Source organism: Coregonus clupeaformis, unplaced genomic scaffold (assembly GCF_020615455.1).
Source record: "Coregonus clupeaformis isolate EN_2021a unplaced genomic scaffold, ASM2061545v1 scaf0001, whole genome shotgun sequence".
NCBI lineage: Eukaryota > Metazoa > Chordata > Actinopteri > Salmoniformes > Salmonidae > Coregonus > Coregonus clupeaformis.
This window is the reverse complement of record NW_025533456.1, coordinates 3,059,621-3,075,269: the sequence shown is the minus strand read 5'-3', so window position 1 is coordinate 3,075,269 and position 15,649 is coordinate 3,059,621. Positions and strand designations below refer to the sequence as shown.

At 40.2% G+C, this 15,649-nt stretch overlaps 1 protein-coding gene across 1 annotated transcript; it reads left to right on the top strand.

The window, feature by feature from the left end:
- Positions 1-369: 369 nt before the first annotated feature.
- Positions 370-12,829, top strand: LOC123482985 (interferon-induced very large GTPase 1-like). The gene is made up of 6 exons (XM_045212243.1): positions 370-588; positions 1,745-1,836; positions 6,041-6,167; positions 6,932-7,189; positions 7,303-7,563; positions 7,682-12,829. Exons 1-6 carry the CDS (start codon positions 474-476, stop codon positions 12,367-12,369), a joined length of 5,541 nt encoding a protein of 1,846 aa, XP_045068178.1. The 5' UTR covers positions 370-473; the 3' UTR covers positions 12,370-12,829.
- Positions 12,830-15,649: the final 2,820 nt, after the last annotated feature.

Below are 15,649 nucleotides of genomic sequence, written 5' to 3'. Positions count from 1 at the left end.
TCAAAATGTGATGGCATGAATGTTGTCAGTCTGGCACAATAGACAGATTCATTCTTACACATGGTTCATCCCAAAATAATTTAGTAGCTGGAACATTTGATTATCCTGCAGTGTGATATACAGGTAAGTCGTGTCTCAAACTTTGCTTATCAAACTCTCTAATAGCTTAAATCACAGGGCAACTTATGTTTTTATCTTTATTTTAACGAAGTGAAAGTTTATACAAACTGTAGGCCTACGAAATTGTAAATCTAATATCACATTAGCTTATTATACACTAAGGTGGTTGTAGGCTAATATACTTTTTTCGAATGCCAATGTTTGATAGGGTAGCCTAATATATATACTTCGTTTTTCTTTTCAGCATTCTCATGATCCGATAATGCGGCATTGCTACATTTTTTAAATTCATTCTATGTGGTGTCTAAATTAGTACAACATTTCACTTTACTGTTTCGTACATATTTGTATTGATGCCCAGTTGTGGCAGACATTTTCTGAAAATGAAGTGTCCTCGATGTCACACGCTTTGTGAGGAGGGACAGCCGTTTTGCTTGAGATGCAACCCAATCGTCGAGGAAGAGAGAGGTAGGTAGCCTCGGGCCTTTTTTAAAAAGAGTGATGATGAGTCATGTCGGCTGTAGGGCTATTTTTTTTCAATCATTGACAAAATACACTACAAAATAGAAAACGGTATTCATTCAAACAACAATCTCTTCACTTGCACAAGTAGATTGAATACATTTACAAAAAAGTATATCATAAAAACGTGAAAATTGGGCATTTGATCATTTCATTTTATGAATATGATATTTTACTTGTCTATATCTTATAACATTTTAATTAAATTAATCATAATGAAATCTGTATTGTATTCCCACAAACTACAACCTATCAAGGGAGTAAAATCTGGTGAAAGGAGTCATTGCCAAAATATTTTCCTTGCAAAGTGATTGGCCCTGTCCACTATTGCCCAGGGATTTTCATGTTAGGTAACTGATAAACTATGCTCTAGGTAGAACCTGTTCTTAGTCTTTGATCTAGGATCAACATAGTCTAACCTTGTTTGGGGGAAAAAACTAATCTGAATCTGACCCTAGATCAGTGTCAAGGGGTGGTCCTCTGTAGCTGAGTTGGTAGATCATGATGCTTACAATGCCAGGATAGTGGGTTTGATTCCTGGGACCACCCATATGTATGCACGCACGACTGTAAGTCGCTTTGGATAAAAGAGTCTGCTAAATGGCACAATTATTATATACTTATTCCTATCATCTATTGGCCCATTGTCTGTGCATAGGGAGGAGTGGGGGCTGTATCACGAACACTTGTCAGAATGAGGTTTAGTGCTTTCTCTCTTTGGTGAGATATAATTAAGCAATAATGCTTGAGGGAGTGTGGTATATGGCCAATATACCACGGCTAAGGGCTGTTCTTACGCACGATTGAACGAGGAGTGCCTGGATACAGCCCTTAACTGTAGTATATTGGTCATATACCACAAACCCTGAGGTGCCTTATTGCAATTATAAACTGGTTACCAACATAATTAGAGCAGTAAAAATAAATGTTTTGTCATACCGTGGCTGTCAGCCAATCAGCATTCAGGGCTCGAACCACCCAGTTTATAATGGAAAATGAAGCATCTGATAATGTTCCCCCATCCTTTTGATGTGCTGCAACATGTATTTAATTAGCATTGTAACATAAGCTCATCTAATGTATTATCCCAAACATATTGCAGAGCCAGGCAGTCTGAAAGATGTGACCTATGACCGGGGTAGGAGTGGGGCGGCTGAAGACACCTTGCCAATGGACAGTTCCTCAGATGAAGAGGTAGGGTTTGCTGTTGCTCTTTCACACACAGGTTTTTGCAGACAGAAATGTGTTGTATAACTTATCATACAGAATCAATAACCTTCTCAGCTCAATATAAATATACAGTGCCTTGCAAAAGTATTCATACCCATTCGATTTCTTTACATATTTTAGCAGATGCTGTTATCCAGAGCGACTGCATACATTTTCATACTAGTCCCCCATGGGAATCAAACCCATAACCCTGGCATTACAAGCACCATACTCTACCAACTGAGCCACAAGTGACCTTGCAGGGATTTCTTTACATATTATTGTGTTACAAAGTGGGACTAACATCGATTTAATTGTGCGTTTTTGTCAACAATCTATTCAAAATATTCTGTAATGTGATAACTAAAATGTAGTCGTTTCATAAGTATTCAGTCCCTTAGCCTAAATTAGTTCAAGAGTAAATTTGGCTTAAAAAATAACATCATAAGTGACATGGACTCTCTGTATGAAATAAAAGGGGTTGACATTATTTTGGAACGACTAACCCTTCCTCTGTCCCCCCATACAACATCTGTAAGGCCCCTCAATCAAGTATTGAATTTCAAGCACAGATTCAACTACAAAGACCAGAGAGCTTTTCGAAAGCCTCATAAAGAACGGTAGTGATTGGTGGATGGGTAACAATAACAAATCAGGCATTGAATATCTCTTTAACATTGGTCAAGTTAATAATTATGTTGAGGATTATGTATTAAACCAGCGAGACACATCAAAGATACAGTCGTCCTTCTGAACTGAGCTGTAGGAATGAAATTGCTCAGGGACGTTACCATGAAGCCATTGGTGATTAAAACAGTTACAGAGTTCAATGGCTGTGATGGGAGAAAACTGAGGATGGATCAAAAACACTGTTGTGACTGATGGTGTGAAAAGAAGAATAGACATATACAAAAAGATTCCAAAACATGCATCTTGTATGCAACAAGTCACTAAAGTACATTGAACAAAAATATAAACGCAACATGTAGTGTTGGTCCCATGTTTCATGAGCTGAAATAAAAGATGCCAGATGTTTTCCATACGCACAATAAGATTATTTCTCTCAAATTCTGTGCACAAATTTGTTTACATTCCTGTTAGTGAGCATTTATTTCTCCTTTGCCAAGATAATCCATCCACCTAACAGGTGTGGCATATCAAGAAGCTGATTAAACAGCATGATCATTACACAGGTGCACCTTGTGCTGGGGACAATAAAAGGACACTCTAAAATGTGCAGTTTTGCCACACAACACAATGCCACAGATGTCTAAAGTTTTGAGAGAGCGTGCAATTGGCATGCTGACTGCAGGAATGTCCACCAGAGCTGTTGCCAGAAAATTGAATGTTCATTTCGCTACCATAAGCCACCTCCAACATCGTTGTAGAGAATTTGGCAGTACTTCCAACTGACCTCACAACCGCGTGTATGGCATTGTGTGGGCGAGCGGTTTGCTGTTACAATGCTGTGAACAGAGTGCCCCATGGTGGCGGTGGGGTTATGGTATGGGCAGGCATAAACTACGGACAACAAACACAATTGCGTTTTATCGATGGCAATTTGAATGCACAGAGATACCGTGACGAGATCCTGAGACCCATTGCCGTGCCATTCATCCACCGCCATCACCTCATGTTTCAGCATGATAATGCACGGCCCCATGTCGCAAGCATCTGTACACAATTCCTGGAAGCTGAAAATATCCCAGTTCTTCCATAGCCTGCATACTCACTATGTCACCCATTGAGCATGTTTGGGATGCTCGGGATCAACGTGTAAGACAGTGTGTTCCAGTTCCCGCCAATATCCAGCAACTTCGCACAGCCGTTGAAGCGGAGTGGGACAACATTCCACAAGCCACAATCAACAGCCTGATCAACTCTATGCGAAGGAGATGTGTCGCACTGGTCACACCAGATACCAGATACTGACTCGTTTTCTGATCCACGCCCCTACCTTTTTTTAAAGGTATCTGTGACCAACAGAAGCATATCTGTATTCCTAGTCATGTGAAATCCATAGATTAGGGCCTAATTTATTTATTTCAAAAGAACAGGCAAAATCCTAGAGGAAAACCTGCTCCAGTCTGCTTTACACCAGACACTGGGAGAGGAATTCACCTTTCAGCAGGACAATAACCTAAAGCACAAGGCCAAATCTACACTGGAGTTGCTTTCCAAGAAGACAGTGAATGTTTCTGAGTGGCCGAGTTACAGTTTTGGCTTATATCTACTTGGAAATCTATGGCAAGATAAATACACTACCGGTCAAACGTTTTAGATCACCAACTCATTCAAGGGTTTTTCTTTATTTTTTACTATTTTCTACATTGTAGAATAATAGTGACGACATAGAAACTATGAAATAACACATATGGAATCGTAGTCACCAAAAACGTGTTAAACAAATGAACATATATTTTATATTTGAGATTCTTCAAATAGCCACCCTTTGCCTTGATGACAGCTTTGCACACTCTTGGCATTCTCTCAACCAGTTTCATGAGGTAGTCACCTGGAATGCATTTAAATTAACAGGTATTCCTTCTTAGAAGTTAATTTGTGGAATTTCTTTCCTTCTTAATGCGTTTGAGCCAATCAGTTGTGTTGTGACAAGGTGTGTGTGGGGGGGTATACAGAAGATAGCCCTATTTGGTAAAAGCCCAAGTCCATATTATGGCAAGAACAGCTCAAATAAGCAAAGAGAAACGACAGTCCATCATTACTTTAAGACATGAAGGTCAGTCAATACGGAACATTTCAAGAACTTTGACAGTTTCTTCAAGTGCAGTCGCAAAAACCATCAAGCGCTATGATGAAACTGGCTCTCATGAGGACCGCCACAGGAATGGAAGACCCAGAGTTACCTCTGCTGCAGAGGATAAGTTCATTAGAGTTACCAGCCTCAGAAAATGCAGCCCAAATAAATGCTTCACAGAGTTCAAGTAACAGACACATCTCAACATCAACTGTTCAGAGGAGACTGTGTGAATCAGGCCTTCATGGTCGAATTGCTGCAAAAAAAAACAGTACAAAAGGACACCAATAATAAGAAGAGACTTGCTTGGGCCAAGAAACACGAGCAATGGACATTAGACTGGTGGAAATCTGTCCTTTGGTCTGGAGTCCAAATTGGAGATTTTTGGTTCCAACCGTCGTGTCTTTGTGAGACGCGGTGTGGGTGAACGGATGATCTCCGTATGTGTATTTCCCACCATAAAGCATGGAGGAGGAGGTGTTATTGTGTGGGGGTGCTTTGCTGGTGACATTGTCTGTGATTTATGTAGAATTCAAGGCACACTTAACCAGCATGGCTACCACAGCATTCTGCAGCGATACGCCATCCCATCTGGTTTGGGCTTAGTGGGATTATCATTTGTTTTTCAACAGGACAATGACCCAACACACCTCCAAGCTGTGTAAGGGCTATTTTACCAAGAAGGAGAGTGATGGAGTGCTGCATCAGATGACCTGGCCTCCACAGTCCCCCAACCTTAACCAGATTGAGATGGTTTGGGATGAGTCGGACCGCATAGTGAAGGATAAGCAGCCAACAAGTGCTCAGCATATGTGGCAACTCCTTCAAGACTGTTGGAAAAGCATTCCAGGTGGAGCTGGTTGTAAGAATGCCAAGAGTTTGCAAAGCTGTCATCAAGGCAAAGGGTGGCTATTTGAAGAATCTCAAATATAAAATATATTTTGATTTGTTTAACACTTTTTTGGTTAGAACATGATTCCATATGTGTTATTTCATAGTTTAGATGTCTTCACTATTATTATACAATGTAGAAAATAGTACAAATAAAGAAAAACCCTTGAATGAGTAGTTGTTCTAAAACTTTTGACCGGCAGTGTATATATATATATTTATTTATTATTACTTTGTATTTATTTTTACAAATGTTAAACATTTACTTTCACTTTGACATTACAGAGTATTTTGTGTAGATCGTTGACAAAAAATGACAATTAAATTAATTTTAATCCCACTTTGTAACATATTAAAATGGGGAAGAAGCCAAGGGGTGTGAATACTTTCTGTAGTTGTCCTTAAAATGTGTCCTCTTTTATTAAGCAAATTGCTTTGCAATTTGCAATGTGGGGAAACATTTAAATCATTCAATTGACTGAAATTTCAAAGGATAAAACCTTTCATTCTAGCTGTAAACATTTTTCTTTTCATTTGAAGGACTTTCATGATGCAAGTGATCAATTCCTTGACTTATACCTTGGGGAAGATGAGGACACATCTCAGAGAGTACAAGCTGACGGTCTGGACGCAGAGCCAGCTCAACATATGGATGCTGCTGTAGAAGGTGCTTCAATAATATTAGAGGAATGTATATAATTTACATATACTGAATCTCTGAGTTATTGGCAACCTTAGAGTATACTTTATAATTTCATAAAGTCAATATCAGTTTCTTTCCATTCACATGAAAACACTGCATCTGTATGCATATTTGGGAGTTGTAATTATATTGTGTTGTTGTAACCAGTGGTGTAGTTGAGAATAAACGCGCATAAATTATTTGTATTTTGTGCAGGAGTTTAACCACCTATGACGGAAAAGTGCATTGAAAATATAGGGAGCATTACTTTATTCACTGCGAACAGCCATAAGCAGTTACCCACCAATTTCTTTGGTTGTATTTGTTAATAACCATCACAGGTTGTATCCGTTTTTCACTACTAGCATAACAACAGTAGGGATGATGCAGTATAATAGCATTTATTTATAACCTTTTCATGCCTGAAAAGACAGTTGTGTTGAAAACTCTTCAATATGTATAGTCACTTGTTTTATTAAATCAAGAATTTCAAATGTCATGGTATATCCCTGTGTGTAACAATGTCACGATGATAATATAATTATTTCTAATAAAACAAAGCTTTTACATTGTTATAATAGGCCTACAATTCATTTTCTCCAAAAATGAACATTCACACAAGTAATCGAATACTAACGTCCATTCGGATATTCAAATATTTGAATAACTGTGCCAATCCCTAGCTGCTACAACTCTTTTCCCAGAGATTAAACATTATTAATAACATAACTTTTTGCTCTCTTCCACAGAGCTTTCCTCCCCTGGAAATATAACAGTTCACTATGTTGGCAGTGACTCTGTTTCTCTGAGCTGGCTTCCTTTTGACCAGACACAGAGGTACGAATTGACCTACTCCTGCGACACCCAGAGAGAGATCCTGTCCATCCAAGGCTCCAACAGCACAGAGGTGGAAGGCCTGGACCCGGGGACAGAGTACACTTTCAGCGTCACATCGTTCACTGACGATAGGAATCAGAGAGCGTCGGTCACATTGTCCATGTATACAAGTAAGTGCTTTGATTCAAACATGACCTGCTGCATTACAGGGAGAATAATGTTTCACTTGTGTTTTCATTATTCCAGTTATAATTGATTGGGTCCTTTTTTGTCCTTTTTGCAGAACCTGTGCCACCCGAAAAGATAAAGATAGATAATGTCAGCAGTGAATCAGTGTCTCTGAGTTGGGACAAACCGGTTGGTGTCATTAAGGCATGTCTCGTGACCTGTTCCTGTGACGGAGAGGAAGTCCAGAAGATAACAACAGAATCCAACACCCTGACAATTTCCAGTCTGATTCCAGGTGTCAAGTACTCCTTCCACGTTTCTACGGTGCTGAAGAACGGGACCCAAAGCAAGTCGGCTGTGACATATGCCCGCACAAGTGAGTGTATTAAGAATTTTACATTTTCCCTGTGTGACTGTGACAGGAGGATGTTTTCCAATGGATTGATTGACAACCAAGGAGGTCAAATCTGAAACTGTTCTCTTTTCGTCTACAGAAACCCACCTGGAGAGCTTGCTGCTGGACCTGGGGTTGGAACAACACTACACAGAGAAACTCACCCTGAGCACCGTGCTGCAGATCGATGAGAAGACCGTCACTGATGAACCTGCTCAGACTCTCTCAGCCCTGCCATGGATTTTCCTAAAAAGGTTAATGATGGTTAATGTAACTGCTAGAAGTGTGAAATGCACCACATCAGGAGGCGAGGCAAGTTGTGATGCTTCATTTTGCAACATAGACCTAGATCTGGAGAATCTTGTTGATAACCTGGACTCTAGTAATATGGTAAACCCCTTAGACATTGTTACTGCTCTCTTTCTGTGCTCTAACAGTTTTCTGCAGCAAGAGATGGTCATGAAAATGTCAATGTGTCAGTTTTCTGTGCCCCTGCTTCTCCCCAATTGTGAGACAGAACAGTGTATGCTCATGCTTTGGGCAATGCGAGACATTGTCAAAAAGTTTAGACCTCATTCATTGGCAGACCCAAGAGGATTTGTTGAAGACAGGATTGTTTTCTCTGACCTCCCTATGGTCTCTTTTGTCAGATTGGGTGAGTGCTCTCTGTCCAAGTCACAGATTCTTAACAAGCTACTGAGTAATCCCCAACAGTATCACGACACGTTTGTCCACCATGACATGGAATGCGGTGATAGTCCAAGGAGGATATCAAATGGATTGGTTGAAATAAGCTGGTACCTCCCAAGTGGGAAAAAAAACATTGATATTTTTGGTGAAGCTGTTGCTGTAACCAATCTGAGAGGGGACATCAGTTCTTTTGAAACACAATATTCCTTTCTTTGCCAGACCTCTGCAGCAGTCTTTGTATTCTTTGACAACCTGGACACCAAGTACAAGCTACTGACCAGCCAACACACCAAGGCACAGCTGTTTCTGGTGGGTAACCCACAGAGCAAGAGCTTCAGCATTGCTGCTTTAAAGAAAACAGCAGCAGAGTTGAACTTGAAGAAAAGCAACGTCATCCTGAAAACCAAACAGATGAATGATGCAGACTTTGTGAAGAACCTGCGAAACACAGTTGGTGAGGTGATCAAGAGTTCAAAGTCCAGAATGCCATTGGAGCAGATGGTTGAAGTGGCACACGAGCTTGGGATCTTGGTTGATGAGGACTGCCAAGAATGTCAGAGTGCCAAGCAAAATGCGGATGCAATCACGTCAAAAATTCATGACACACCACAGTATAAGGAAAGACAGCTTCCCTTGCAAGGGCAGATATGGAAGGAGCTGGCACGTCTAGAGAAAGAGGAATGCAGACTGCAGAAAGCTGGCGACAAGAACATTGAGACGTACAAAAGTGAACTCCAAACAGAAAAAAGACAACTTAGGGAACAGCAAAGGAGGTATGACATGTCAGAGGCAATGACCTGCTTCATAAATGCAATATCAAGCACAGGACTAGAGAGGTCCTACTTTTTGAAATGGATGCGTATGAATCTGGACAATCTGTCTCGTAAAAACCTTTCTGGCCTTAGGGAGCTGTACAAAGAAAAGTCTCAGAACACATCTGAAAACAAAGAAGAAATTGCATACCTTGATAAACAGATTTCAAACAGTTCTTTAGGAACGGAACATTTCCTACGGGAAATGGGTCAACTGTACGAATCTGCGGTCTTACTGAGCGAAACTGAAGAGTCAAGGCAACAACTGCAGCATTTGCCCAAACTATGTGCTGAGTTGCTTCTGGATGGGTTTCCTCTGGAGCTGGTGGATGGAGATGCGTCCAACATACCTCTGAGATGGGTGAGTGATGTGCTGCATCAGCTCAATGTCTTGGTGCAGCCAAAGAACAAGATCCTGGTGGTAACCGTTCTAGGTGTTCAAAGCACGGGAAAGTCCACTCTACTGAATACTATGTTTGGAGTGCAGTTCGCAGTCAGTAGTGGCAGATGCACAAGAGGGGCCTTCATGCTTCTCATCAAAATCAAAGACGACTTCAAGAAAGAGCTGAACTGCGACTTTGTAGTGATCATCGACACAGAAGGACTGAAGTCTCCAGAGCTGGCACAGCTGGATGACAGCTATGAGCACGACAATGAGCTAGCCACACTAGTTGTCGGGCTGAGTGATGTCACAATAATAAACATTGCCATGGAGAACTCAACCGAGATGAAGGACATCCTTCAAATTGTTGTCCATGCTTTTCTCCGGATGAAAGAGGTGGGAAAGAAGCCCAAGTGTCAATTTGTCCACCAGAATGTGGCAGATGTCTCGGCACACGACAAGAACATGAGAGACCGGAAACTACTGTTGGAGCAATTGAACGAGATGACCCAGGCAGCAGCCAGCATGGAAAGCAAAGAAGATAACAAGATCTTCACAGATGTAATGGAATACAACCCAGAGACTGGTAACTGGTACATCCCTGGACTTTGGCACGGTAGCCCTCCAATGGCACCTGTCAACGCTGGGTACAGTGAGTCTGTCTACGAGTTTAAAAAAAACATGATTGAAGTTTTGGAGAAATGTGAGGCCTCTGGAAACAACATAACAGAGTTTCTGGAGTGGACAAAAAGCTTGTGGAATGCTGTGAAGTATGAAAACTTCATTTTCAGCTTCAGAAACAGTCTAGTGGCTGATGCCTACATGAAGCTGTGCACTGAGTTCCACAAATGGGAATGGTCATTCAAAAAGCACATGTACACTTGGGTAACAAATGCTGAAACAAGGATCTCCAACTTTGGGACAATCACTGTGAAATCTGAGGCATCAGACATGAAAGACTTGATTGGCAAATTGAAAAACAAAGCTTTGCTTGAGCTTTCCAAATGGGAGAAGACCATTCTTGACAACTTGACAAAGTATTATGAACAAACAGAAGGCCATGTGCATCTAGTGGAGGGATACAGAGAGGTCTTCTCCAACAGTGCAAAAAGCCTTCGACGAGAAATGGAGAACTCTGTGCTGAATCAACTTGAAGCAGCTGCTGAGATCAGACAGGGAATGAACAATCTGGACACAATAAAGAAGACCCACACAGCAAGACTGGAAGAGAATGTGCTGGGATTAATTGATGAATGCAGGAAGAGCAAATCTGAGAAATCGGATAGGGAGCTAGAGAGAGATTTTGATCAGATGTGGAATGAAACTGTGCGGAAGTTGTCCTTCAAAGGATTGAAGAGTGAAAACATTTGTGGAAAGATTTTTCGCCAGCTCCGTTCAAACCTGACCCGGAAGGGAAGTTCTGTGAATGAAATGATAGCTAGAGTAAGGCTGGAACAATTTGGAAAAGAGCCATTCAAAGTCCCTTCTGATGGGTTTATAGGGAAAGTAAAACAATGGTTTCACTTGGATGAACACACACAGAAAACCCAGTTGATGGCTGACAACCTCATAGAGACTTGCAGACAATTTGTGTTGGAGAAGGTGGAAAGGAAAACAGATTACCATGATAATTATATTCTGGAAATCCTAAACATGATTGATGAAAGATTAAAAGCCAGCAAAGATCTTGAGACTGATGTCAAATTTGAAGTCTTACTAAAACTACATATCTGTGGAGCTGCAGCCAGGGAATTTCAGAAAATGCATGATCATTTCATACAAGTCAATGACCCACGCCGATGCCTTGATCTGTACAAAGACAAGTACTGCTCTGACTTCAAGGACTTGTTCAATGAACGAGACCAGTGTCAGAAAAAAGCAGAAGAATTCACCTGCCTCTGCCTCAGACCTGCACTGGAAGAAAGTGTTGCCCATTCCTTGGGTCCAGATATCGTTGATGAAATGCTGACAGGAGAAAATGCCCTTCAATTCAGCACTCGTGCATTTTTCCAGTACTCAATCTTGAAACATTTGCTTTCAGAATTCAACTTTGAGAACTATGACAGCTACATTTGTTCGTATGAAAAGTTTGTCAAGAATTGGATATTTGGTCAAATCAAGGAGCGCTTTTCAAAGGGGCAAAAAATGTTTCAGTTGGAAGACAAACATCTGAAAGCGATCGTCAAGAAAATAACAGATGCCATAACAAAGGCCCAAACCAACAAAAACAGCAACTTTGAGAAATTAATTCAGAACATTTGCAGGGAGCTTGGAGATACACTGGTCATTCCCAAGGATGCTCTGAGTGCCTTCATGATCCTCAATAATGCTGAACAAGAGCAGTTTGCCCACTGTCTCAAAACATCTGTTGAAGAAATGGAAAAATCTCTGAGGATCAAGTTCCAAGAGGGAGTGGATGCACAGAGGAAACTAGAACAATTGAGGATTAAACCACAGAATGTTCTTTTCAAAAGAGTGTTTGGCTGCGGGAAGCAGTGTCCATTCTGCAAGGCACCGTGCGAGGCAGGAGGAGAGGCCCACACAGACCACTGTGCCTCAATACACAGACCACAGGGTCTGGGCCAGTACAGGTTTGAGCACTCAAGGAAACTCGTGACTGATATCTGCTCCTCCTCTGTGTTCAGTGAGCAAAAATTCATATGCTACGAGACGAATCAAACATACCATCCTTACAAAAAGTACAGAGACATTTTCCCTAACTGGCATATCCCGGCCGATCCCAGCATCGAGGCATCAGACTACTGGAAATATGTGATGGCAAAATTCAATAAGGAATTTGCCAAAAAGTATGACGCACTCCCAGCAATAACACCACCTGCCTGGAAATTGATCACAAAGGAACAGGCAGAAAAAAGCCTCAAAGAGTCTTTTAGCATCAATTGAGAGCCTCTACCTCAAAGAGGAATTGTAATATAAGGAACAATGATTTGTCGGGCCATAGTCTAACAAAAGACATTACCTGCAAGAATAAATGTCAGATTTAATGTCAGATTTCAAATATGAATGATTCTAAATCTGTTTATGTACATTTTCACAATCAAGACGTGGTCCTTGCCATCTGCTTCATGAGCAGAATATTCTGTAAAATGAAGAGCCATGGAATGGGGGCTGGAATGATAATCTGTTATACACTGTGCCACTACTTGTCACTTACTCTGTTTTTGCATCACTTGAAAGAAATTCGCAAAAAGATACATCAGTCCTTGAACTTGATGTGTCTACTTGGTAGGCACTGACAACAATCAATGAGGAATCTGTTTTCCAATGCTTTAAAGGGGCAATCAGCAGTTGCTTCATCCATTTTTGGACTTATAAATTAATCATCATATGTACCCATTGATTCTTGAAGAATATATAGTAACTTATGTCTCATGAGTTTAGTTCAACTGTCGTACCCCATCAGAACCCCAAATATAATCTTGTTTTACTCCAACATTTGTAAACAAAGAAAATGTAAAGAAACACTAAATAGCCTCAAACATGGTTAAAACTATCATTTTGATATCATGGATGGTCATCCATAGCTCTTTCTATGAATTTGAGAGTGGGTACATTTCTCCAGCCCCATCCCTCAGCTTTTTACCAAACCAGGGGCGGGGAGTTCCTTTGTTATTGTTTTTACTGCTGATTGCCACTTTAAACTGCAGAATATTGCCTCTTGAAGTCAACACATTTTTTGGAGAATCTGCCACATTACAATAATGGTTATTTTTACAGAGAATATTTCTTATCTAATTTTTTGGGGTATGATTTACTAGCAGTCATTTATTGTTTGGGTTCTTATGTGGAGAATTTCATTTATATTTCATTTTTCTGTAACATTCATTGGGTTTGGTAAAATCAAGCATTGGTCTGACCTTTTTTTACTTACACTTACTGTAAGTGATTCAGGAAAGTGTTGAGAAACAATTATGTTTGAAAATTGTGGTGTTCTCTGAGACTAAAATTAATTTTCAAAACATTTTACTTTCCAAAGAGACTTTGAGATTAAATATTATATTGCGTTACTGTCCCTGTGAAATATCAGTACTATTGTAGTAGCTTAATATTTAGATTAGATTGTGTACTTACTTACAATACTGTAACCTGAAGTACACACACAATCATCTTGATGCCTCTCACTGTATAAGTAGTTCCCACCAAATATATTCCATAAACAACTAATCACTTTCTTATATAATATATCAATGAAAAATAATCTTAACAGTTTGTCATTGAACTGGTCCAGTTTGTTGATGAAGAGTTGCAGTCAACACTGGTTATGAATGTCTTTAAAACAAAGTAGGCTACACCAACTGTAGTAAAAGTTCTATGTCAAATGTATTCAATGATTATATATTTAGAGAAAAATTGCTTCCATTGAATATAACACAAAAGCCGATGTAATAAATGTACTGGACTACCAGTTGAAAATGTAAAAATCAGGTTGCTTGTTATTGCATTGGTAGCACAAACAACATTGCTCAGTCATGAGAGAATGAAAACAGAAGGCTGACAACTTGAGTTTCATTGCTCAAACGTATGTTGTACCCTTGTCAAATTAGCTTCAAATGTTTTTACATTTAAATAAACCATTACCTTCAGAAATATATTGGATATACTTTGGATGTTTTTTGTTGATTTTCTTGTTGTTGGTTCGTTTCTTTTAATGGCCGAAGTAAAATGCTTTCTGGTTCAGATTCAGAGCAAGAGGTTAGAAATGGTATGCATTAAGGTTAGATTGGCAACCTTAGGTTTACAGTGCATCTGGTTGGATATGCCGGCTAAGATTTACAATGCATTACAGTGCATATGCTTTGATCACAGCTCACTGAGGGCAGTGAGACGAAGGGTGACCATTATCCCTCTGCTTCACCATGAAGGCCAAGGGGTCTCCTAGGGGCCGGCCCATCCGGATATGAGCTATGTTGAGGGCGTTGTGGGACGTATAGAGGTCAGAAAGGTCAGAGTTCATCCCAGAGGAGACGTACTCCCCACAGGTGGGGACCCCCAGTCCTGGGGCGCAGTCGACCTTGTAGGAGTAGTACACTGTTAAAATGTAACACTAAAACTAGTGGCAACTGAGCTGTCACCACCTTAAAAGGAGACGAAACCTTAATTTGAAGTATTGAAACACATGGTTGTGAGGATATTGGGGCAGATTTAAGATGTACTGAAACATTCATCCTGAGGTGTTCTCAACATGGTGTGTTGTAACACCACACAATCAAGAGTTGTGCAACCCCTTGCCAGAGTCTGGGAGCACAAACCCGGAAAAGGTTGAAAACACCTGGTGTTTCGAGTCCTGTGTAGTGCAGAATTAGATACCTTCTTCTGGAGTTTCCAAATACTCTAAATGGGAGTCCCTCCTCTTATTGTATATTCCCTACTCTTATATGGTGTGTTTATAAACTCCTCATTGTGTCACGTTCGTTGAAGGACGGGTCAGACCAAGGCGCAGCGTGATATGCGTACATGTTTATTTAAACTATTAAACACCACGACAAAACAACAAAGGAAACGAAACGTGAAGTCCAAGGTAGAACACACAACATACCTTACCAGGAACAAGTTCCCACAACTAGACAGTGCCAATAGGCTGCCTAAGTATGGTCCCCAATCAGAGACAATGAGCGACAGCTGCCTCTGATTGGGAACCACACCGGCCAACATAGAAATACACATACTAGATAATAAACATAGAAAACGCACAACAAAGAATATACACACCCTGACTCAACATTTAAGCGTCCCCTGAGTCAGGGCGTGACACATTGGTAATTCCAAAAAGTCAAATGTACTGTAGTATGCTCAAACAAAGGACACAAGAAAATATAGTTTTGTGAAAACATAAATTAATAAATGTGTCCAGGATAATAATTCATGAGTACAAAATCACTTTTTCAAGAAATGATTTTGAAGCTTCAAATGCTTTTCTTTGCAAATTATCAAATGACAAAAAATTAACAGGTCTTTCACATTTGTATATTGATATGTAAGGTATTTATCATATTAATATTCTTCCAAATCAACAGAAATATGGCATTATATTTCACACTCATGGTAAATAAATACAGGCAATGACTGCTAATGTTAGCAGTAGCACTTACACAAAACTTGTTAGCAGTAGCGAGAAGGGCTTTCCAAGAAAAACTTCCAATAGGACTAATTTGAGGCAGAAAGG